We start from the raw sequence: 27153 nt of genomic DNA, 5'->3' as shown, positions 1-27153 counted from the left end.
TTCCAATTTTTTCTTTTTATTGCTTCCACTTTTTAGCATTTCTAAGTCGAGCTGCTCTACACAATCACAGGTATATGTGTCGGCATGTTTTGAACTCATTGAGTAAATATCTGGATCCCATAATAAGACTGTTTAGCTTTGCAAATCTCTTCCTTATGTGGCTATGACATTCCACATGAATAATAATTTCTATTGTTCCCCATCCTCACCAGCATTTGATGTCAGTATTTAGGGTTTTGGCTGTTTAATAGGGAGAGGTAGTAGTATCTCATGATATTTTAATTTGTAGTTTCTTAGTAATATGACATTGAGCATCTTTTCATATGCTTATATGCTATTTACAACTATTAGATAATATGTAAGATATCGGTTCAGACCTTTTGCTCATTTTTAAATGGGATTGTTCCCTTTCTCATTGAATTTTAAATTTCTCTGTATATTTTTCAAATAAGACCCCTTTATCAGATAGATCTTTTGCAAATATCTGAGTCTGTAGCTTATCTTTTCATTTCCTTAGAGTCTTTCACACCAGAATTTTTCTTTTAATAAAGACCACCTTATCAATTTTTTAATGCATTGTGCTTTTGTTTTAAATAGTCACTGCCAAGCCACTGTCACCAAGATATTCTCCTTTTTTAATTCTAGTTTTTATGTTTTACATCTAGATAGATTACCTATTTTGAGGGGGGTTTTTGATGAGAAATATAAAATCTATGTCTAGATTCTTTCTTTGCATATGGTTGTCCACTTGTTCCTCCACCATTTGTTGAAAAGACTCTCCTTTCTTCATTTGTTACCTTTGCTCCTTTATCAAAGATGAATCTTTTTGTGTGGTTCTATTTTTAGGCTATTTTTGGTCCACTCTCTACTCTTGTTTCATGTCATACTGTCTATTTACCTTTATTACTAGAGTTTTATAGTGAGTCTTGGGAGGTTAGTGTCATTTCTCCAATTTAGTTCTTTGTTATTGTGTTGACTATTCTGTGTCCTTTTTCTTTTATATAAGCTTTCAAATCAGTTTCTTAGTATCCACAAAGTAACACATAATGATTTTGATTAGGGTTGCATTGATTTATAGATCAAATTGAGGAAGAACTCAGTAGAAATATTAAATTTCTATCCATGAACATGGAATATCTCTCCATTTATTTATTTTTAATTTGATTTTTTTCCCAGAGATTTGTAGTCTTCCTTATATAGATTTTATATTTTGCTAGGTTTATACTTAAGTATTCTATCGTTGAGAGTACTAATGTAAATCATTGTAAATTGCAAATTTCACTTGTTCATTGGGGGTATATAGGAAGACAATGGACTTCTGTACATAAACCTTATATCCTGCAACTCTCTCTGGAGTTTAACTATAGACCTTTAGCCATCTCTACCTTTTCCTGTGAGAATTCAATATGAAGTCCAGAAGAATTGTTATGAGATTAGGACACCATTGAAAAGTATTAGGTGTTAAAAATTAATATAATGATAAAAGGTACTGTTCAGCAGTTAACCGTGAAAATTAGGAATATGTATATCAGAATAACATTACTTGAAAATGTATCAAGCAAAATTTGCCAAATGGAGTAGAAAACATTGGAGAGGGTGAGTTTAAAATCTTCAGTCAAACAGACCTAAGTAAATCATAAGAAAGAATTTTTGATCAATATTCAATAGTTAACAGATTTGAGCCAGCAGGCATGTAGACGCGTGACCCCAACTAGAATAGTTTGTAAATTTTTTTTCAAGTTTACTTTAAAATATTTTGAAAATTGACTGCATTCTGTGCAATTAATAAATTATCAGCAACTAAAAATTGACACCATGTTCATAGAATTCAATTAAGGTGGTGATCAATAGCAAAAGATAACTTTTAAAAAATAAGTACATGTAGATAGAAATTTTAGGACATTTCTAAGTAATTCATGGGATAAAGACAACTCATAATGGCAATTAGAATACATTTCAAAACTTATAGGACAAGTTGATTTGGTAGAAAGACATTTAAAACTTTATATTAAGTTTAGAACATAATTAATGAGTCAAACATCTAAAGTAAGAAGAGAGTCAATCCTAAATATACAGGAGATAGGTAATGAACATAAAGTAGTGAAACAAAATGTTTCTCTAAAAGTAAAGAAGATAGATATGGTTTAATGGTCAATTTTTGGAAAAGATTGAAATTCTAGGGAATTAGAACTGCAAAAATTTGGTTATTGCTGAAGCATTTGATCAGAGACTACCCAAAATTACCTGGCCTTTAAGTATTACCTGATAGGCACTTGGTAAGCACTCTGTTATTTTATTCAGGGTTTTTTTTTTGTTGTTGTTGTTTTTTTTTTTTTTTTTGTGGGACCCTTGCCGGTGGCTGGGGATCGAACTGGCGCTGAAGAGGCTGCGGGCAGCCTCGCAGCCCAGCGCTCAACCGCTGCAGCACCAGGGGAGACCCAAGAAATTAAGACTTTTAAAGCAACTTGCCTGGAGTTACTCAGTCTGTAATCAGAAGAGTGAGAATTTGGTCTCAGATATGTCTGATCTACAAAGATATATTTCTAGTTATTCTTGTATATTACCCTCCAGCATGCTATTTGTGATGAGATAAGATACTAGGCTTTATAAGATCATGATTTTCTATGTGGTTATATAGAATCCTGGAGCCCCTGAGACTCATTCAAAGAGTCTTTAAGGTCAAGACTATTTTAAAAATAGGATGCTAAGATGTTATTTGCCACTTTTGCTGTGTTGGCATTTGTACTGATGGTATGAAAACAGTGTTGGCTAAAATTCCAGGCCCCTTAGTATGAATCAAACCAATGGCAACAAACTGCTAGTAGTTCTTATGTTCTTCATTGCCACATACACTGTAGTGAAAAAGGGCCATTTCAGTTAAGAGTGCACTTATGTAGGAATACATTTTTTAAACTTAAGAAATTTTAAACATTAGGTTGGACATTTAAAAAATATTTTGTACAATTTACTGTGAAGTACTAAAAGTATTTCTGTTGTATACCATACTACTTTGATTGTCCTGAGGACTTTTATTTTGATGACCGAAAACTTTGTTAAAGTCATAAATCATAATGTACATACAGCATTTATTAGTACCTAGGTACCAAATCTTCATAGCAAACATCTACAGAGACTTAAGAAAAAGGACAAACATAGGAGTTTAACATGACGCTTTCAGACCATGTTATCAGCAGTATAGTAGATGGTCAGTATAGTAGATGAAGTACTTCTAAAGTAAGGATATAGAAAACCGAAAAGAATAAAAATGTATAGTTTAGATACAGAGTCTATCCCTAGGTAATGTAAATATACTTTCTCAGTGTACATGGACATTCACAAACTATTTTATATGCTAAGTCAAAAAAGAAATACTGAACAAGTTCCATAAAGTAGAAACAGCACAGAAAACCATTATTCATCATAATGCAGTAAATGTAGAAATGAATAACAATTTTTCAAAGTCCTGTCACCTACAGTGTAGGGATTCTTTCAAATAACTTTAGGGTTAAAATAAGAAACAAAAAATAAAGATAAGGAAACAAAATTATAAAATTTCTAAATACTCATAATGGAAAAAATGCCTTTAAGAATCAAGAGGGTAAGGCCTCCCTGGTGGCGCAGCGGTTGAGCGCTGGGTTGCGAAGCTGCCCACAGCCTCTGTAGCGCCGGTTCGATCCCCGGCTGCTCCCCGGCCACCAGAGGAGGGTCCCCCATGGCGCGCAGACCTCTCCTGCCGCCCGCTGCTCCCCTCAGCAGTGTCCTTCGGTCCTTCTGCCTGCTCTGCTCCCCGCTCTGGCTCTGGTGAATTCTCTCACCCTCCCGCGCTTCTGACTATACCCAGTGCTTGTATAAATAAATAAGTAAATCTTTAAAAAAAAAAGAAAAGAATCAAGAGGGTATAATTGAAACTGATTAGAAAAAGACTTAATCTGTAATATTTTTATCAACAAAAATTGGAGAACGATGTGAATTCTCATCCAAAAATAGTAAGAAAATAGTAAGTCAGAATAAAGAATGAGGAAAGAAGTTGAAAAGATAAGGAAGCAATAAAAATAAAAGCAAAATTTTAAAGAGGTAGAAGACAAACATGTTAGTACTTAAAAAAAAAAAAACCTATTTGAAAACATTTTTAAAAAGATAAACCACCAACAGTCTGAGGAGCAAGGTAGAGTAATACAGAAGGAAGAATCACAAATATATAAGAGATGACAGTGAGGAAATAACCAGTGAAGAAATTTTAAAGTCTTAAGATACTATCTTGTATTTAAAGTCATGAGATACTATTTTCTATTTCACATGAAATGGATAATTGGAATATCCAGTTTATCAGAATTGTCTCAGAAAAGATAGAATGCTTAAATAGGTCTCTTTTTTTTTTTTTTAGAAATAAGCATATCAAGAAAACTCAACAAAAGTATCAAGCACAGAAGGTTTGAAAGTTGTAGCTTAACCATTTTTCTAAATTGTATTCCATTAATTTTTCCAACATAAAAAGTCCCTAAATTATTTTTAACTTGATTATGATATTGACCTAGATAAAAATCTCACATAGTTGACACTCATGACCACAAACTAATTGCACTTATATCAATAGGAAAAAAAAATGAAACAATTTTATACTACATTAAAAGAATAATGGTCAAGTGAGATTTATCCCAGTAATGCAAGAATGTGTCAGTTTTAGGAAATTCATTAATGTAGTTTACCCTTTAATCTAAGGAAGAACAAAAATGAGGTTTATCCACTGATGCTGAAAGATCTTCAGCAAAATTCACCATATGTTTCTGATAAAAATATTCAAAACAGAAATTGATGGATATTTATTTAACATTACAAAAAACATGTACCCTCGTTTTAAATACAACCTATCACTTAATGTGGAAACACTGGCAACATTCTCACTAAAATTGTAGCAAGAGAAGCTTATCCTCTCTCTTCACTATTTAACATAGGAGCTTTGGAGCTGTGGGCTTGAGCAGTTATATAAGAGAAAAGTGTTTTAGACTCATAATAATTGGAAAAGAAGAAATAGAAAATGTTCTATTTGTAAATGATAAAATGATAATATAAAGCCATGAACATTGATAGTGAAATGAACTCAAACAATGAAAAAACTCACTATAGTATCAAGATATTAAATGCATAATTGACGATTTTCATGTACACATAATTAGATGATAGAATGCCATTTATAGTTGTAAAACAAAAAAACCTAAATATTTGGGCATAAACATACAAGCAATTTCAGTTTTCCCTAAGTTAATACGTGAATTTATTATGCTTTAGAAAGCCACTCGCGGGCCTCCCCGGTGGCGCAGCGGTTGAGCGCTGGGTTGTGAAGCTGCCTGCGGCCTCTGCAGCGCCCGTTCGATCCCTGGCTGCTCCCCCACCGGAGGAGGGTCCCACATGGCGCACGGACCTCTTCTGCCGCCCGCTGCTCCCCTCAGCAGTGTACTTCAGTCCTTCTGCCTGCGCTGCTCCCTGCTCTGGCTCTGGTGGATTCTCTCACCCTCCCACGCTTCTGACTGTACCCAGTGCTTGTATAAATAAATATAAATAAAACTTTATAAAAAAAATAGAAAAAGAAAAAGAAATCTACTCCCACCCCATAATCCATTGGAAAATACCCTGTTACCCAACTTCAAACTATCTTGCAAGGCAACGGTGATTACAGTAACGTAGTACTGGAATAAAATTAGACACAGAGATCAATGGAATAGAACCAACATCCTAGAAATAAACCCATACATGTATCACTTAATCTATGACAAAGAGAAAGAAAACCTGTTCAACGAGTAGTGTCGTGAAGAATGAACTGGAAAAGCTCTTTAACTCAATACATACAAATAAATTCAGGTGTTTGAGTTTTTTCCAGTTTCCTTTTTGTGGCAGATATCTAGTTTTACAGTGCTATGATCAGGAAAAAAGTCTTGATATGGGACCTCCCTGGTGGCCTAGGGTTTGAATTTGATCCCCGGCCAGGGAGCCAACCCTCAGATGGTGCCACAGGCCCCCTCCTCTCACCCACTGCTCCCCTCAGCAGTGTATTTCAGTAAATCTGCCTGGTCTGCCCCCCACTCTGTCTCTGATGAATCCGCTCACCTCCCTGCACCTCTGGTCTACACCCCAGTTCGTCTATGTAAAAATAAAACTTAAAAAAAAGGTAAATGACAGCAGCCAGACATAAAAAAAAAAAAAGTATTTATATGATTTTAGTCTTTATAAGTTCATCAGCAGTTTTTTTGTTTCACAACATATGGTATATCCTTGAGAATGTTCCATATGTACTTGAGAATAATGTAGATTCTGCTGTTTGGGGGTGGCATGTTCTGGTTAAACCCATCTGGTCTGATTCATTATTTAAGACTATTGTTTACTTATTTATTGTCTGTTTGACTAAAATGTCCATGGTTGTTAAGTGGGGTGTTAATATCTCCTGTTGTTATTGTCTTTCTGTCAGTGTCGTTCATCCTCACCCCCATTGTCACTCTTTAGTTAATTATTGCTTTAGATATTTTGGTGCTCCATCATTTGGTATATATTAATAAATGCTGTTAGTCCCCTAGCCATTATATAATGTCCATTTCTGTCTCATATCTTTTTGAACTGGAAATTTATCTGATGTGAGTATGACTGTGACTGCCTTTTATTGGTTACCATTTGCTTGTAGCATTGTCTTCCAGCCTGTTATTTTGAGCCTATTCTTAGAGCCAGTGAGTTTCCTGTAAGCAGAAAAAATTGAATTTGAGTTTTAATCCTCATTATTTGGTGAATTCAGCACATCTGGGGCAGTTATTGAGATACAAATATTTACTTGTTTTATTGTTTTTGGAACTTGTCTTTGTTCTTTCATTTTTCTCTGAATCTCCTCTCTTGTACCTAATATCTTCTTTTTGTGTTAGAGTTGCATTCCCTTTCCAGTTTCTGAAAAGGTTCTTATTTTGAGGTTATCATGAGGTTACATGTAAAGTTCTGTACTTGTAATCTGTTGGACAGACTGATCTTGAGCTCATACTAATGGTTCACCTATTTACTCCCATCTCGCCCCCCCCCCCACCACACACACACACACTGTGTATTTTTGGTATATTGCTTTTTCTGGGTGGGATTTTTTTCCCCTTTAATAGGCATTATTTTGGTATTTCCTGAAAGGTTATTTCGGTGGTGATGAATTCCTTTCAATTTTTTTGTCTATGAAGCTCTTTATCTTTCCTTCAACTCTGAGTAATAATCTAGCTGGATAGGATATTCTTGGTTGAAAATACTTCTCTCTCATCACTTTAAATATATTGTGCATTACCATTTGGTTTACAAACTTTCAGCCAAGAAATCTGCACATTATCTTAGGAGTTCCTCCATCTTAGGGGTTCTCTAGATGCTTGTAGTATTTTCTCTTTATTTTCAGTTTTACCATGTTAATTATGGTATGTCTTAACATATATCTGTTTGGGTTTATTTTGTTGCTAGCTCTGTGAGCCTCTTGCATCTAAATGTCCATTTCCTTCCCCATGTTATTGAAAATTTTGGCTATCATTTCTTCACAAAAGGGCTCTGTCTTTTCTGGTACCCCTGGGATGCTAATGTTTGTTCCTCTGGATGTTATCCCATAAAGTGCTTGTTGCTATTTTAAATTTTTTTATTGTTCTTTTAGCTGGCCTATTTGGGTGTTTTCCACTGCCCTGTGGTCCAGCTTGCTAATTGTCTGCTGCTACTGTTGTCTACTGTTGAGCCCCTCTATGGTATTATTTAGTTTAACTATTATTTCTGTTTGAAACTTTCTCGTTTTCTTGCTCCCTGCTATAGTTCTCATTTTGTTCATTGATTGTTTTCCTTATTTTAATAAGCATCATTAGGACTGTTGCTTTGAATTCTTCTTCAGGTAAGTTACCTAGTTTTGTTACATTTAAATTTTTCCCCAAGATTTTGTTGTGTTCCTTCATTTTCTGTATATTCCTTTATCTTCATTTGTTTTAATATATATATATATATATATATATATATATTATATATATATATATATACACACATACATTTTTATGGTTAGAACTGAGCAGATTTCTCTCCTTAATTTGATTTGTTGGCCTTATATTAAGATTACAAGTTGCAGGGTAGAATCCTAAATTGTTTGCCCCGGATGTGTTTGTTGTATTTGACTGTAGTCTGTGTGCTTTGTTTGGATGACTGAAAGTTGCATGATATAGGGATAAATCTGTACCCACCTCTCCTCTAGGCCAATTCTTCAACCAGAGCTTTCCCAACAACCTCAGTCTAGTACCAGTCCTTCAGCTGTATTCCATCTTTAGTTAGCAAGTTCTTCAACCCAAATTTTTCTCAGGGATTTGAGCAGGAGCAGAGAGATCTAGTAGCTGCAGGTTCAAACTGTAGACAGGCCAGTATAAATGGCAGGTGTTTCTCAGAGTTTGTGGGTGCCAGTTCTAGAAAGAAGCTTCTGTTACAGACCTCTCTCAGTCCTTTTTGGATATTGTGGCCCAGGGAAGGAGCTGAGTTCAGAGGGAGGGAGGACCCGCAGTTAGGATCTGTTCGTGGCAACAAGCTTTACTTGGTGATACAGACTCCTGCTGCCAGGTCCTGGGTGCTTTAAATTCTGACTAGAAGCAGTAAGCACACTGAGTGAATGTAATCCCAGCAAGGGCCCCAGGAAGAGAAGATACTGGTCTTTCATATAACACAGCGGTCATCTGCAGAGAGGAGTCTCTCACATGAGGGGGCCACAGGTTGGCCTTGTCACACTTCCAACAATTTCCACTCATCGGGACAGTTTCTACTAATAGAGCCTTCCCCAAAGGCTTGAACTAGAGCTGCCTACACCCATGGCTGTAGATTCATGCTGACAGTCACTACCAGACAAGCACTGTACCAGTAGTTGTAATGACTGTTCTGTGACCTCTCACATACCGGATGCAGGTATTTCACCCTCTAACCCTGTGTCCTTGGTTTATGTCTAACCATTGGCGTCTGCACTTGCTGACCTCTGTCTGCTCCTCAGTACTTGCCTACAGGTCTCTGCTCTCCAGTGTCCCGTAGTTCTCTATAGGAAGGCCCCTTCATTTTTCATCCCTGGTTGTGCACACTTTTCTCTGGAATGTAACCTCCACATATTAGAGTCTTTTATATGGCCATAAGTCCTTCAGTCACCACCAACCAAAAAAAGCTCCACATCAGGGGCCTCCCCGGTGGCGCAGTGGGTTGAGTGCCGCACTGTGAAGCTGTCCACAGCCCCTGCAGCGCGGGTTCGATTCCCGGCCAGCCAGGGAGAAACCCACAGGGCGCAGCAGACCTCTCCTGCCTCGCCCGCTGTTCCCCTCAGCAGTGTCTTCTATCCACCTGCCTGTTCTGCTCACCGCTTTGTCTCTGGTGAATTCTTTCACCCTCTGGCGCCTCTGGCCTGTACCCCAGCTCTTGTATAAATGAAATAAATCTTTAAAAAAAAAAAAAAGCTCCACATCAGCCATTCCATCCTTCCATCCTCTCCTGGGTCATGCAACCCTTACAAAAGAAGTGATGTTACAACTTCTTCCTGGCCTCTGACATTGTTACTTTTCCCCTGTTAAAGACAGAGACTAATGAGTTTATGTGTTATTTTGTTGAGTATGTATAGAGGAGGTAAACTTGCTGTCTGTACTAGTCTACCATTTAGCTGTTACTCTCATCTTTTTTTTTTTTTTTTTTTTGGTAACTGAATACTATTTGGTTGATCTTCTTCATCTATTCATCTGTTGGTGATCACAAGATTTTTTCCACTCTGCTGTTGCAAATAATGCATTGCAGCATTAGTTATAACAGCAAAATATTAGAAATCACTTAACATGCTCACCCATAAGAGACAGGTTGACTAATCTGTAACAGAAACATACAATGGATTACCATGGAACTAGAGAATAGACAGAAGAATCTCTCTATATGCCAATAGGAATGATTCCTCAAGTATACATTTTTGAGAGTAGCAATACAAAAGAATATACATGGTATATTAACTTTTTTTTTTTTTTTTTTTTTTATAGAGGCATGTTTATTTATTTATTTGTTTGTTTGTTTTGTTTTTTGTTTATACATGCACTGGGTACAGTCAGAAGCGCGGGAGGGTGAGAGAATTCACCAGAGCCAGAGCGGGGAGCAGAGCAGGCAGAAGGACCGAAGTACACTGCTGAGGGGAGCAGCGGGCCGCAGGAGAGGTCTGCGCGCCATGTGGGACCCTCCCCCTGTGGCCGGGGAGCAGCCGGGGACCGAACCGGCGTCGCAGAGGCCGCGGGCAGGTTCGCAACCCAGCGCTCAACCGCTGCGCCACCAGGGAGGCCCTGGTATATTAACTTTTAAGAAAGAATATATGGATTAATTTCCTTATTTTTTACATTAAAAACAAAAGGGTAATCTAGAAAATAATGAAATTGTTTACTTTGAAGTAGTAGAAAATATGCAATGGAGGGTCAAAAGAGAAGTGCTCTCTGGCATTAGAGGTATTAATATAAATTCATGCTTAGAAAAAAGTGTGTGTGTGTTGTAACAGCATTTATTAGCTTTGTCCTATTATAAGATTCTAAAAGCATACCACAGTAACAATGACCACACTTAATGTCTAGACTTTGATGCCTCCATAAGAGGCTCTACCACAAGAAGGAAAAATATGATATTTGGATTAGTGTTTGAGTCCAAGTCAGCCACAGGGAAAATAGAAATAGACGCAGAATATTTTGTTCTCTACCCAAAAATAAGCAAGCCCTCGAAAATAGTGATGTATCAAATGGATTCATGGACCAACCTTAGGGGTTTTCTACTCACTAAATTTGGAATGTTTTCATTAAAATGAATAGTGATGATATAGATGATAACATTGGATAACATGAGACAATACTTGACTACATAGTGATTAAAAAAAAAAAAAACCAAAACCCCAAAAGGTCACAGAAGAGAAGGTATTTATTTTATTAATTTTTTCTATTAAGAATGCCACAAAAAATTGAGAACAAATAATGAAGTTACAGAATCATTTTGTAACAGTTGATTCTGTGAGGGCGCATCAGTTGATGCTAAAAGCACTGAGTGAATACAAGATTGTTGGGGAACAAAATAATCGTATTTAAATTTATCACTCCACATTAATTATAAAGGAGAAAAGGTTAACTTTACGGTGCTATACTTGGGTGCCTCCATATCGCAAGTGCTCAACAACATAACTAATAATGGGACAAGCCATTATACACCAAGAAGGCATATCACTTACGTATTACTGTTGTCAAAAATGTGTTTAACCTGAACCTAAATCTTGAGGACTCTAACCCCTATCATGGGATATGCTACAAAACAAGTTCCCAGGAAAGACAAGAGAAATGACTTAGGGCATATGACAGCCAAATACAAGATGTGATTTTCTATTGCATTCTGAGATTGGGGAATAAAAACTTGTAATCTTCTTGTAAAGGACATAATTGGGAAGTTGGGAACATCTGAATTTAGATTATAATACCTCATTACATTATTTTATCTTTGCTAAGTTTCTTGAAAGGGATAAAGGCACTATGGGTAATATATGGTAATGTTGTATTTTTGTAATCAAAATTTTAGGGTTAAAGCCCTAAAGTAAGTTATTTGTAAGTTACTTTCAAGTGTTTCACATATAATTTGCGTGTGAGTTTCTAAATAAAATGACACAATGTCAACGGTTGTTGAATTTGTAGAGATAAAATTTGGTGGAAGTATATTGCATTCTTTTCAATGTTTCTGTAGATTAAATTTTTTTTAATATATTTTTTAAAGATTTATTTATTTATTTGTTTGTTTATTTATTTATTTATTTATTTATACAAGCACTGGGTACAGTCAGAAGCGCGGGAGGGTGAGAGAATTCACCAGAGCCAGAGCGGGGAGCAGAGCAGGCAGAAGGACCGAGGTACACTGCTGAGGGGAGCAGCGGGCGGCAGGAGAGGTCCGCGCGCCATATGGGACCCTCCTCCAGTGGCCGGGGAGCAGCCGGGCTTCGAACCGGCACTGCTGAGGCCGCGGGCAGATTCGCAACCCAGCGCTCAACCACTGCGCCACCGGGGAGGCCCTAGATTAAAATTTTTAAAGTTGAATATTTGAGGGAAAATTAAAATAATTCCGTAGAACTTTGCTTTCCGTTTTACCTTTGTTCATAAAATTATCTGCTCCTATGGGGTACTTAGCAATGGTACTTTAAATGATATCAGTGCCTGTCAAAGTTCTTCATGTCCTATCAAGTGCTAGATTGGTGTTAATATTGCTGTCAAACATGGATCAAAAGGAAATGGAGATCAGAAAGAGATGACAAAAATACTATCATCTTGGCCTTCAAAAAATTAATACTCGATTAGTGGTGACATATATTTTTCCACATTGACAGTCTCATAACTGAGAGAACTCAAACAAGTGTTCTTAGATTGATTCCAAGAGAAGCTTCTTTTAAATAAATAATGGTGTCACATGCTGCATGTATATATCAGTGTGGGAGAATAATTAACTAAAAAGGAATAATAAATAATAAAAAGGAAAAGGAAGCAGGTATCAGTTCGCTCCTAGTATTTCACATCTTTTCCATATGCAGCATAGTCTCCTCCCTGCCCACGCCCTCCAGAAGTCTTACCACACTGTCCTCTCAGGGACCACACTCTTGGTGACCTACCACAGTTCCAGGTGCAGCTGAACCTCCTCATCTGAGTTCTTTAATTTCAGTGCTTCAAGTACAGTTCCTCTTGATCTATAGACCTTTAAAAGTAAAGAAGGACAAATTGCCTGCCCACACACCCCAATAGACAGTGGTGGGACAGGCATGGAATAATCACTGTAAACACATATGTTTAAAAATGGGAGAAGTGGGATGCACGCAGGGTCCTGTCCATCGCAACAGTGTAGGTGTTCTGAAGTCCAGCCTGGCAACTGCTGGAAGTTCTTTGATTAGATCTTAAGATCTAGGAATAATTCTTTATGACTTTACATCTGCCCTCTGTAGGTTCCACTTTATGAGTTAAAAAAAAAAAGAGATAATTTACATACTATAAAATTAACTTTTTAAAGGTATATAATTTGGTGGCTTATATCTCACAAAGTTTTGCAACCATCACCACTGATTCCAGAATATTTTTATGACCACTAAAAAATTAGCATATTAGCACTCACTCTTCCTCCACCTCTTAACTTCCCCCCAGACGCTCACAACCACAAATTTACTTCCTGTTTCTATGGATTTACCTGTCTTAGACATTTCATATAAATGGAATCATATGATGTGCAAGCTTCATTTAGGAAAATCTGAGGTTCATCCTTATTGTAGAGGTCGTCATTACTTCATTACTTTTTATGAGTCAATAATATTCTGGGGCCTCCCCTGGTTGAGCGCTGGGTTGTGAAGCTGTCCGCAACCTCTGCAGTGCCGGTTCGATCCCGAGCCACCGGCGAGGGTCCCACATGGCGCACAGACCTCTCCAGCTGTGCCCACTGCTCCCCTCAGCAGTCTTCCTGCTCTGTTTCTGGCTCTGGTGAATTCTCTCACCCTCTCGCGCTTCTGACTGTACCCAGTGCTCGTATAAAAAATAAATCTTTAAAAAAAAATATTCTGTTGCATGGATGTTGCACATTTTATACTTTTACTAGTTGATGTTTATTTGCATTATTTCCATTTTGGGGTTATTATGGATAATGCTGCTTTGAACATTCATGGAAACATTTTTGCTTGAGCATATTTTTTCATTTTTCATGGGGATATATCCAGGAGTGGAATTTGCGGGGTGTTATGGCAATACCATATTTACCATTTTAAAGTACTGCCAGTGTGTTCTTTAAAAGTGATACACTATTTTGCATTCTACCAGCAGTGTATGGGGGTTCTTAGCATGCTCACTAACACTTGTTATCTGCATTTTATATTACAATGCTACTTCTGGGTGTCAAATGATAGCCATTGTGGTTTTTATTTAAATTTCTCTAGTAACAAATGTTAAGCATCTCATTGTTTATTAGTCATTATAATAATATGTAATAATCTTCATTGAAATATGAAGATTCTTCATTGAAAATATGAATAATATCTTCATTGAAAATATGTTTTTGTTTTTAATAGAGTTGTAAGACTTCTTTATATATAGGGAACACTGACATATGGCATATAGTACATATATGTTTATATACTCACACAGAGTATATAGTATATAGAAGTATTTACTCCCATTTTATGGGTTGTCTTTCCATTTCTTTTTTTATTTAAGATTTATTTGTTTATTTATACAAGCACTGGGTACAGTCAGAAGCGCGGGAGGGTAAGAGAATTCACCACAGCCAAAGCGGGGAACAGAACAGGCAGACTGACGAAATACATTGCTGAGGGGAGCAGCGGGCATGGTGGGAGAGTCTGTCGCCCCATGTGGGACCCTTGCCGGAGGCCAGGGATCAAACCTGTGCTGCAGAGGCTGCGGGCAGCTTCACAGCCCAGCGCTCAACCGCTGCGCCACCAGGGGAGGCCCTCTTTCCATTTCTTGATAGTGCCCTTTGATACATAAAAGTTTTAAATTTGATCTAGTCCAATATAACTTTCTTTTATTGCTTATGCTTTTAATGAAAAATCTATGAAATTATGTTTAATACAAGGACATGAAGATTTAGACATGTTTTATTTTAAGATTTTTATATTTAGCTGCCATATAATGGTCTTTATTCCATTTCACCTTATTTTGTGTGGCTGTGAGGTGGAGGTCCGCTTTTATTATTTTGCATATAAATATCTAGTTGTTGCAGCACCATTTGTTAAAAAGACCATTCTTTTTCCCACTGAATTGTCATGGTACACTCATGAAGAAGAAATTGACTATAAAGGCAATGTTATATTTTGTACTCTGTTGATCTATGTCTACCCTTATGCCAGTAACAACCAGTCTTGATTACTGTACTTCATATTTGCTGTTCCTTTTCCCCCTCTTCTTCCCCAACACTTGCTGTTTGGATGTCTTTTCAGAATATGTGTGAGCATTCATCAGAGACATAGTGGGGAACAGAATAGGCAGACTGACTGAAATACACTGTTGAGGGGGGCAGTGGGCAAGACAGGAGAGGTCTGTTGCGCCATGTGAGTAGCTCCCTGGCAGGCCGGAGAATCGAACTTGCATTGGCTGCAGATAGCTTCAAGTGCTGTGCTAAACCCCTTACACCACCAGGGAGGCCCAGTTTCTAATAACCTTTTGATAGAGTTTTTAAGAGCTTCTATATGTATCATCTGCTAATAGTGATAGTTTTACTTCTTCTTTTCCTAGTTGTAGTCTCTTTATTTCCTGTGTTTGTCTGATAACGCTGACCAAAACCTCTAATACTAAATTAAACAGAAGTGATGACAGGGGCATCCTTGTCTTGTTCCCAATCTTAAGAGGAAATTTTCAGTTTTTCACCATCAAGTATTATAATGGCAGTTGGTTTGTGATATATGACCTTTGTAAGTGTTGAGATGGGTTCGTTGTATTCACATCTTGTTTAGAATTTTTATCATAAATACGTACTGAATGTTATCATAGATTTTCTCAGTTTTTTCTCAGCATTTGTTGATATTACCACATGATTTTTCTTTGCTTTTGTAATATTTTTATATTAACTGATTTACACATATTAAACCATCCTTGCACACCTCGGGTGAATCCTATTTAATCATGGTATACAATTCTTAGCTAGCAGTGTTTCTTTCATTCCTTACAATCCTTATTATCTACTATTGAATTCAATTTGCTAGTATGTGTTGAATTTTACATTGCTGTTCATCAGGAATATTGGTCTATAATTTTCTTGTATTGTCTTTGTTTGGTTTGGTACTAAGGTAGGGTTGGTATGGTAAAGCGTATTAGGAAGCATTCCCCCTTGCATTTTTTAAAATAATTTGTGCAAGACAGGCATTAGTTATTCTTTAAAGACTTGATGAAATGCATTTATTAAAGTTTTCTGGTCCTATGCTTTTGGTTTTTTTTTTTTTTTTTTTTTTGAGTTTTGTTGTTCTTGTTTCAATTTCTATGCTTGTGATCATTTTGTTCAATTCATTTGTTTCTTCCTGGGTTAACCATAGTAGACTATATTAGTCTAGAAATTCGTCCATTTCTTCAAGGTTATCAAATTTTATTGGCATATCACTGTTCATGGTAATCTTATGATCCTTTGTATTTCTGTGATATCTGTGGTGATTTCTCCTTTTTCATTTGTGGTTCTGTTTATTGATGTTTTCTCTCTTCTTTTTTGGTAACCTACCTAAAGATTTATCTATTTTGTTTATCTTCTCAAAAAAAAAATCTCTTAGTTTGACTGATTTGTGTGTGTGTGTGTGTGTGTGTGTGTGTGTGTGTATGGTCTTTATGATGTTTATTTCATATATTTCCAGCCTTAGTTTTTTTGTTTCCTTCCTTCCTTCTAACTTTGGGTCTTGCTTGTTCCTCTTTTTCTATTTGCTTTAGGTGTGATGTTAGATTGTTTGGGATTTTCCTTGCTTCTTAATTGGGGTCTGTATTGTATTCATCTTCCTCCTTAAGTCTGTTTTTGCTGCATCTTGTAGACTTGATAGTTTGTATCATCATTTTCATTCATCTCAAGGTATTTTTCAATTTTTGCTTTGATTTTCTCTTTTTTCCAATAGTGCGTAAGCAGAGTATTGTTTAGTTTCCATGTATTCATACTTTTTCCTGTTGTTTCCCTTACAGATGATTTCTAACTTTATGACGTTACAATCAGGATATTAACTATAAATTCTGTCTTTGTAATTTATTAGCAAGTAACTTGTGTCCCAAGATATAGTCTGTTCTTGAAAATGTTCCAGGAGCACTTGAAAAAAAAAAATGTGTATGCAGCAGTTTTTGTATGTAGTGTTCTGTGGATGTCTGCTCGACATTATTTGGTCTAGTTTAAGGCATTTGCTTATTTATTGTCTTATTTAACTATCCATTGTTGTACAGTAAGTGGAGTATTAAGTCCTTTAATATTACTGTGTTGTTAGCAATATTTCTCTTAAGTTGTTACTTGTCTTATGTATTTCAGTGGTCCATCATTTAGTTCTTTTTTTTTTTTTAAGGGGTTTTTGTTTTTGTTTTTTTAAGATTCATTTATTTATACAAGATTTATTTATTTATACAAGCACTGGGTACAGTCAGAAGCACGGGAGGGTGAGAGAATTCACCAGAGCCAGAGCGGGGAGCAGAGCAGGCAGAAGGACCGAAGTACACTGCTGAGGGGAGCAGCGGGCGGCAGGAGAGGTCTGCGCGCCATGTGGGACCCTCCTCCGGTGGCCGGGAAGCAGCCGGGGATCGAACCGGCACTGCAGAGGCTGCGGGCAGCTTCGCAACCCAGCGCTCAACCGCTGCACCACCTGGGAGGCCCATCATTTTGTTCTTTTATGACTATTATTTCTTCTTTTATTAGTCCCATAGCCATATATAGTGTCCATTTCTTATCTCTCATTGCCTTTCTTAATCGAAAGTCTTTTATCAGATGAAATAGCTGGTCCTTTTTATTCTCATATCTATGTTATATATATTCTTATATATATAACATATATATATGTATATTTTTTAGCTTACCTTTTGCTTGTATAATCATCTTCCAGCCTATAATTTTGTATGTCTTTGTTGGTAAGATGAGTTTCTTGGGGACAATAGTAGGTTGGACTTTGTTTTGAAATACATTTTGCCACTCTGCTATCTTGATTGTGAGTTCAAGCTGTTTACATTTAAGGAGATTGTTGAGACATAGGTGCTTTTTGCCATTTATTGTGTTTTGGTTGTTTGGTCTTTTTTGGTTTGTTTTTGGTTCATCTTGCCTTTTTTATTTTTGATAACTTCAAGCCATTATGTTTTGCTTTAATTTCACTTCCATTGTCTTATGTATTTTATTAATTTTTGTTTGGGGCTCTACTGAGGTTAGTATATAATGGCTCTTTGTATGACCCATTGGATAGTCTAGTTTGTTCTAGTGAGTGGGCCACACTATTGCTTTCATCCTCCTCTTTATTAAGTGATTCAGATATCATTTGCCTCAGAATTTGTCATTCTGTTGCTTTATAATAACCCCTTTAGAATTTCTTTCACAATTGGCTTGTATTTGCGGCTTATTTTATCTTTATTCTGTTGTTTTTTATGTGCCTTTTTTTTTAATTAATATTATTCCATAGGAGTTGTTACCCTTCTGTCTTATTCTGCAGTTCTTGCTAGGTTGGTGCTCTTCTTTGTTTTGTTTTGTTTTTTTGTTTTGTTTTGTTTTTTTTCCTCAGCATTTTTGGTGTGTTCTTCTGTCTCTCATTACTTAATTGCTCATAGATTTTCAGACTCTGTCTTTGTACCTGTTGGTAACTTCGTGCCTGTGAAAATTGGTACACTTGATGATGGTGCACCATGGGTTCCTGAAGCTTTCTTTTTTTCTTTTTTTCCCTTCCTACCCCTTTCTTTTGTTTCCCTTCCTTTTTTCCTTTCTTCTTTCTCTCCCTCCTCTCTTCCCTCCCTCCCTTCTTCTCTAGCTTTCCTGTCAGGCTTTTTTGTCTCAACTGGCTTATTTTCAGTTCACTAATTCTTTCTTTTGTTAGGTCAAATATGTTACAGTATCTAGTGGATTTTCAATAAGATAGTATACTTTTCAATTTCACATTTTCTATGTAGTTCTTTTTTTTTTTTTTTTTTTTTAAAGATTTATTTATTTATTTATTTTTACAAGCACTGGGTACAGTCAGAAGCAAGGGAGGGTGAGAGAATTCACCAGAGCCAGAGCGGGGAGCAGAGCAGGAAGAAGGACCGAAGGACACTGCTGAGGGGAGCAGCGGGCGGCAGGAGAGGTCTGCGCGCCATGTGGGACCCTCCTCTGGTGGCCGGGGAGCAGCCGGGGATCGAACCGGCGCTGCAGAGGCTGCGGGCAGCTTCGCAACCCAGCGCTCAACCGCTGTGCCACCGGGGAGGCCCAGATGTAGTTCTTTTTAAAGGCACATATTTACTTACATTTTTTATTTGCTTAGATATTCTAATATTTTATTGCTTTATATATTATTTCCTCTACTTCTTTGAACATATTTAAAATTACTGATTAAGGGTGTTTGCCTAGTAAGTCCAATATCTGGGCTTCCTCAGAGACCTCTTCTATTGAATAGGCCTGTGCATAAGCCATCTTTCTAGTTTCCTTGTATTTCTCATAATTTTTTTTTCTTCTGATATTTACTACAAGCAAATTTCAGATATGCTGTATAATATTATTAACTGTAGTCACTGTGCTGTACATAACATTCCCATGACTTATTTATTTTATAATTGGAAGTTTGTACCTTTTGACTCCTTTTACCCAGTTTACCTCTCCCTTCTTTCCTTGGCATTGGCAGCCACCAGTGTGTTATTTGTATCTATAAACTTGGTTTTGTGTTTTGTTTCTTGCTTTTAGATTTCACACGTACATGAGATCATGCATTGTTTGCTTTCTTTGTCTTATTTTACTTAGCATAATACCTACAAGGGCCATCCATGTTGGCACAAATGGCAAGGCTTTATTCTTTTTTATGACTAAACAGTATTCCATTATATATATATTACTTACATAACATTTTCTTTTTCTATTCAATATATTAACTATTGTAAATAATCCTCCAGCGAACATAGCTGTGCATTTATCCTTTTAGGTTAGTATTTTCATTTCTTCAGATTAATACCCACAAGTGAAATTGCTGGCTCATGTGGCAGTTCTATTTTTTAATTTTTTGAGCCTTCCTCCATACTGTTTTTCATAGTGGTTGTACCAATTTACATTCCTGCCAGTGGAATGTACCTACTAGAACAATGTCCCCTTCTTTCCACATCTTCATTGACATTTTTGTTATTCCATGTCATTTGATAATAGCAATTCTGACTGTTGTTAGGTGGTATGTAATTGTGGTTTTGATTTGAATTTCCCCAGTGATTAACGATATTAAACATCTTTTCATGTACTTAATGGCCATCTCTATATCTCCTTTGGCAAATACCTATTCAGATCTTTTCCCATTTTGAAATTGAATTGCTTATAATGTTAATAAAAGAAGCTAGATATTTTAAATAATACAACATGACAGCTGTGGAACCAGATTATTTCACATCTCTGTTGTTGTTTCTGTGTGTCATTTCACTGAATTTTATGTAGTAATTCTGTAAATTCAGTATTTTTTTATTCATATTGTGTGGCCACACACATTTCTGCTTCATTAGCTTAAGTGGTCAAGTGATAATTGCACAAAGATTTCATTAAACATCTAAAACTATGAGATTCTTGGTCTTTCTAGGAACTTATGTGTTGGGGCAGACTACCTCAGAACTAGAGAGAAAAAATGGATAGAGGACAATTTAAAACATCATATTGCATATTATTCTTACCAGGGTTTAATCAATATTCTTGCATAGAAACGTACTGTAAAAATTAAAATTGAAGGGCCTCCCTCGTGGCACAAGGGGTTAAGTCTCAGCACTATAAAGCTGTAAGCAGTCACTGCAGTATGAGTTCGATCCCTGGCCAAATACGAGTTCGATCCCTGGCCAGAAAGGTGACCCACATGGCGTAGCAGACCTCTCCTGATTCGCCTGCTGCTCCCCTCAGCAGTGTATTTCAGTAGCTCTGCCTGTTCTGCTCCCCACTCTGTCTCTGGTGAAGCCTTTAATCCCCGTACCTCTGGCCTATTCCCCAGTTCTTGTATGCATAAATAAATAAAAATCTTAAAAAAAATTAAAATTGAAAATATATATGAGATTCACAACATTATTAAAAGTCAAATTTAAAGAAAACCCATCAGCTTTCTAAAATAGTATTTTCCTAACTGACCCCCTGATTTTGTCAGCCATTTCTTAATTTTAGCTTTATTTGCTCCCTGTGTAGACTAAACATTTTCAAGCAGTTGGCACCTGGTTTCCTTTTTTGTTTGTTTAACAGTTCTTCCTTTGGTGTATCCCTCTCCCTTTCTTCTCATATTTTACTATAATATGCAAAAAAAAAAAAACAAAAACAGAGGGCATCTCATCACTTTATTTAGAAATTTCCTTATATTTATTACCAGCTCCTTAGGTACACTTTCTACTTCCCAAATTACTTGAGACAACGATGTCATAAAATTTCCTGACACTACCTAATAAATATACTTTCATCCACTCTCCAATAACATTTGCCTCATTTCCCTACAAATCTTTACTCTGCCACCTTATCAAAGGCCATAAAACTGCTATTAATAGCTTCTTTGAGGTTCTTTATACTTACGTTAATACTCAAGTCCCTACTACCTGCTGCTAAAGCTACAGCTACATTTTAGTTTTCAAGCAACAGCATCCCACCAATAGGTACCAGAATATTAATTATCTATTAATATTTAATAAATTACACCCAAAATTTAGCATCTGAGGCAACACACATTATTTCATATTTTCCTCTGAGAGTAGCTCAGCTAGATGTTTCTACCACCGTTTTTCACTTGGATCCAGTCAAAGGGGTAAGCTAAAGTTTTAATCATCTGAGATCTGAATGATCTTAAGAATCTTCCAAATTCACTCATATGACTATAGAGGGTTCAGATCCTCTCAGTGTGAACCTCCTCATAGAGTTATTCTGCTTCTTCCAGAATGAGTGATGGGAGAGAGATAAAGGGACATAGCAGTATGTCACCCCACAGGAAGTGGGTAATATAATCTCCAAGTGATGTGCACTTCTGCAATAGGCTGTTGATCACAGATACCACTCCTGATTGACTGTAGAAGGGACTACCCAGCAGCAATAAGCCAGCAAGTGGGAATCATTAAGGGCCATCTTGAAACTGGCTACTGCAAAGATCTTGTTAATTTTTGAATTTTGAATCATACATATTTTGAGTTAAATTGGAAAATGAAGAGATACACAAAAACACATTATTTCTTGGAGGCAATAGACAACAGTTCCATGTGGCAACGTTTCTTCTTCTACTTGTTACTCGCAAACATTTGAGTTTACAGTCAAACAATTTAAAGACCTAAAAACTGGATCTTTAGTTAACTTACTTGCTTTTTTTTGTAGTTATGGCAGTTTTTTGTACAAGTAATTTAGAAGGCTCACTAGCTGATCAACAGCAAGACTATTTTTTAATATTTTGTCAAGTTCCTTTGTGTCTCACAGGTTGATTTATTCGTCATTCATAAAGGGACGAAAACTGAATGGGTGAATAAAGTGGTGTAGCACAGTTTTCTACTTTAAACTTAACTCTAAATTCAACCTTAAAATATAAACCTTGTCACACTTACGAGTTTGATTTTTCTGTTTGTGTGCGTTTTTTTTTTTAATAAATTATTTTGAATTGGTAAAGTGACTTTAGTCCATAAATTATTAGATAACTAACCAAGAAACCTGAAAGTAGATAAATATCTCCCTTTAACACATAATATGAAGCAAGGTTAAGTTAGAAAAGAGTGGAGAAAAATGTACATTGAAGTCCTCAAAGATTTCTGGAGGTAATAATCAAGAAATGGTATAAATTGTGAATTCTTACATGCAACTTGAAAGTTTCTTTTGGTAAATCACTTTAATTAGATTACATGTTCTAATGTTATCTATTTGAACCAAAAAAATATCACACGGACCTAGAAATTATGTCCTTTGCTTTTTTCCCCAGTTAGTATTTTTACTTTTGACATTTTATGATTTCAGTAAAATACAGCAGCTCAGGATGTATGTTTCTCTTATTTCAACAGCTAACATTTACTAAACTTAAAATACCAAGTACAGGAGTTCAGTGTTTTATCTGCAATCTCATATCATCTTAAACTGTCCTGTGAACAAGCTTTATTATGATTTCCGACGTTCTATTCCTATTTCTGTGTCTGTGAAGAGAGAAGCTAAAACTTGGATGGATATGTAATTTGACAAAGTTTGTAACAATGGCTAAAAATTCCAACCTGTAACTAATGCTTTTTTACTCTAATAACTAAAAACAAATAGTACCTATATTTCCTAATCAGTCCTAATTTAAAAAATAAATGTAATGGGTAAGCAGTTACATTGTTTCATAAGCTCACAGCCCCTTTTTGTCAGGTAGTTGTCAGATTTAAAATTCTTTGTTTTCAAAAAAGTAATATAATGGGATGTTTATTATATAACATCTCCAGCAGGCCTTAAACAGTACCCTATGATCACATGTATTTATATTTTTGCAAGACCATAAATAGATTCCTATCAGCTTAGGTCCATTTTGCTACCAAATGTGAGGTGCTCATAGTGAAAGTAGTTTATTGCTTCTCTTCACCACCAGATACTACATTTCCAAACTTTGCATTTTATGGCCTTGATTGTACAGTAGACGCTAGATGGAGGACTTGCCTTCAGAAATCTTAGACAAGTGCTCTAGCTAGTACCAAACCCTCCAAAACTAAGAAGACTTAACCCTGCAATCTTAGACAGCCATGGATCAGGGCAGTCCTACTCACATAACCCCTGATCAGCTTTGGGTGACAGTTGAGGCTTTTAAGGAGCAGAGTACTAGTATCTCTGGAAGTAGATTCTAAGAGGAATTCAGTGTGGAGGCCAACTAAGTTTGCTTAGTCATCAGTCCCAATTTACCAACCCTTTACCTCTAAAAGAGCGAAATAAATAAAAGATTGGAATGAGGCCAGACATGTTCATGAAAAAGTCAACACCACTACCCCTCCTGATGTCAAAATTCTTTGCCACTATTATTTTAAGTAGTCTTTCTTCCACATCTTTTACTATAAGGTAATTCTTTTTTTTTATTAATATCTTATAAGTTTTATTGACTTACATAAATTGAGCCAAACAAAAGTAAGTGAATTTTTTAAAGACTTAAGATAGAGGACTTGAACTAGGTGTAGACTCCAAACAGCTCTGGGAAAGCTGTCCAAATTTTGAGCCTCACAATGAGAATTTTATACAGTCTGCGAGGAAAAGATTTTATATTTTTCAAGGATTTTTACAGAGAAAGTATCCAGGGAGGTGTCCAGTTAATGTATCTATTTGATGTTGTCTATGTATTGAAGAAAACAAGGAGGGTTTTTAAAATTCGCCCTATCTGTTTGTGTTTTATCTTCTGTGAACTGGAATTTTAGCAGTGCCATAAATTTCAGTGTCTTTTTTTGAACATTGCTGATCTGCTCAGAGACATAGTTTGTTGGTGTTGACTCAGCTTTTTTTTGAGGCCAGTCTAGCTGTGCCTTGGTCCTTTATTGTGTGCCCCTTGGTTGAGACCAGGGAGAGGGTTTGTGCTCCTTAAATTGTTGGTTTTAGTTTAAGTTTCAAGCAGAATTGTGTATCACAGCTGACCTTTACTACAGCTATAATTGATTAACATGTTTTGCAGTAGATGATTAAGACCCTCAATAATAGTAGAAGAATCCTAATCCATGCTGAAACATTTAGAAGTGAAATTTCATAATTCTACAATTTACTTTTAGTGGTTCTGCAAGCAAAAATTAGTAGTAAGAATGTAAAATATGGTAGTATGCTACTAACAATTCTTGAGTATTGGTTGAGGGAGGCTGTGTCAGTGTATTTATTCTTTACTTTATGATTGAAATTCCTCAATATAAAGAGCGCAAAGAAAAAAGACCTTGGTGAACATTCACATTATGTATATACATTGACAGAGCTCAAGAATATAGTGGTGATAAATAGTTACAGAGTTTAGATGTTTTCTTAAATAGCTCATCCATGTACTTCTCTGTAAATTGAATTGAAAAAATTGCCTGGTTATTTATATATATATATGTGTATGTATATATATATATATATATATATATATATATATATATATATATATATGCTTATGTTCAAATATTAAGTATTTGAATTAGAACTCTGAAGATAAGGAATTAGTTCTGCTTCTATGTCTAATTCTTTATCTGTACTTTATTTTGCAACTGGAAAATGTTTACTTTTAATAGATGATTAAATATAACAAGTTTTGGGTCCATGTATTGCCATACTACCGGTTAAATGTTCAGGGTTTCTGTTGCTAAGTCCCAGAAGCCACTGACAACTACAGAATGATGCTAAAAGACTTTAGAAGTAATTATTTTGTAATAAGTCTACTTACTGGTAGTTCATATTTCTCTTTTTTTAATGCTTATTATATTTATTTTTTCCATAGATCTTCCTCAGAACTGTGACCCTAACATTCCCCTAGTTGCTCAGGAATTAATGAAAAAGATGATACGTCAGTTTGCAATTGAGTATATTTCAAAAAGTGGTAAAATTCAAGAAAATAGAAATGGTTCAATTGGACCAAGTCTAATTTGTAAAAGTATCCAAATGAATCAAGAAGAAAACTCTCTTCAAGAAGAGCAGGAAGGCCCCTTAGACCTCACTGTGAATCGAATGCAAGAACAAAATACTCAGCAAGGTAAGATTGTTATTGATAATATAACATGCATTTTTATGTTTGATACATATATAGTTATGTTCATACCAAAATTCATTTTAGAAGTAATATTATTTGTAATTAGCATATCTAATATGAACTGTAGAGAAGTGCTGAATTAGTGCTTTTGTACTGGACTTGGCTTTTGTTTATAAAAGAGAAAACTTGATTGAATTGCTACCAATTCATAATAAAGTGTATGATAAGAGAATCTTAATAAGTAACTAGAAAGCTAAGTATTGAGGGCCTCTTATGCGCTTATGCAAGGTAGCCAGTCACTGTTTTTCTCAGAGAGAATTAGTAACTTTTGTTGACACAAATTAGGGATAGTGTTGTCAGAACTTAAAACCAGAAAAATATCAGCATTCTTTGATTGCAGAAAGTAGTGTTGGTTAGGGCTCTAAAGAGTACATTAGTCACTGTTTAATAAAGATAATTTTTTTCAGTATGTGAAACAGATTAAAATTGAGAGGGATTGAAATATGGAAATAACTTTGTTTTGCTTACCTAATTTTAGGGTATGTGTATTTATATAGAAAAATCAGAAATATTAGGGTATTTAGGTTATCAGAAAAAAAATGTCAGAGATTCTGATATGTGCTGATATGACTTAAGGAGAAAAATTATCAGTACATAGAATATTAGAAAGTATAGCTGTAGAATTTTTTGTTTTGCTTTTCTATCTTTCATACCCTCTTTATTTCTTCTGCTGTGAGAAAAAGTTGTTTATCATCCTGAAGGGACTAACACATAGGTTTTGGTACCTGACAGAATTGTTGAAATCCCAGCCCTGTCACCTAAGTTATGTGAACAAATAACTTGACCCATCACAGCTCTAATTTCCTCATTTGTTATTTAGCCATAATAATAGCAAATTCATTGGGGCATGTGAAAGTTAAATATAAAGTAACATAATAATGATCTGTAAGCTTTTGTATATATGGGTGATCCACTAAAGTAGAAGTGAACTTTTCTAAATGGTCCAATGAGGAAATTTAGAATAACTAGTTGGAAATTAGGTGGAAATAGATTTCAGGTAAATATAAGAAAGAATATTTCTAAGATTCATATACTTGTTAAAGTGCAAAGGGGAAATTGATTTCCTTATTTCCTGATTATCTTCTCATTAGAGGTATGCAAAAGTAACAGATGAGTGGTTGGAATAAACGACATTTAAAAAGTAAATTTTAAGATCTTACAGTTCTGTGATTCTATGAAATTAAATGTTAACGCAGACCCAAGTATATGTCGATAACAAGTAACAAATTATTTGTTATTGTGATGTTCTAGGTAGCATGCCCAGTATATATGTGTGCATCCGGAGGTTGAAAAGAGTAATGATACTGTATATAAATCTATACACTGTATAATTTTAGTATTTTAATTTGGGGGATCACTCGTCATATGTGATTTCAGCATTTTTCTAGTAGAGGAATCATTTAACCTAGTGTAACTTTGGTATAGAAAACAAGAAAGAAAATGGTAACAGATGAGGCTAAAGAGATGCGTAGGGACAATAATGTGAAAAAGACGCATAGAAGGTATTAAGGATTTTGAATTTTCTTGGAGCCACAAAATGATGCTAGATTTCTTTAAGCAGAGAGTAATAAATCACATTTTCTTTTATATGACCATTTTGCTATAGTATAAACTGACAAACTTTAACACTGACTATTTGCATACCAAATTAAAACTAGAAATCAAACCCTCTGATGCATTTATGTGCCCCTTCAACCACACTGTGAATTTAATACACACTAACACTTTACACACATTAGTGTAAC

General features: G+C 35.7%; 1 protein-coding gene across 7 annotated transcripts in view; it reads left to right on the top strand.

Moving 5' to 3' along the window:
- Positions 1-27153, top strand: part of LCORL (ligand dependent nuclear receptor corepressor like) — a 131336-nt gene that overhangs the window by 58809 nt on the left and 45374 nt on the right. For 6 of the 7 annotated variants that reach the window (XM_037529086.2, XM_037529088.2, XM_054688048.1 and 3 more), the window contains exon 5: positions 25100-25351. In XM_037529086.2, the coding sequence (XP_037384983.1) occupies positions 25100-25351 (252 nt within the window). Of the gene's footprint in view, positions 1-25099; positions 25352-27153 lie in introns of those variants that run through there. The other variant, XM_037529089.2, reaches the window with a different exon arrangement.

The sequence above is a fragment of the Talpa occidentalis genome, unplaced genomic scaffold (genome assembly GCF_014898055.3).
Source record: "Talpa occidentalis isolate TD23 unplaced genomic scaffold, MPIMG_talOcc4v2.1 talOcc4.6, whole genome shotgun sequence".
NCBI classification, from domain to species: Eukaryota; Metazoa; Chordata; class Mammalia; order Eulipotyphla; family Talpidae; genus Talpa; species Talpa occidentalis.
This window is presented reverse-complemented; position numbering and strand designations above follow the sequence as displayed.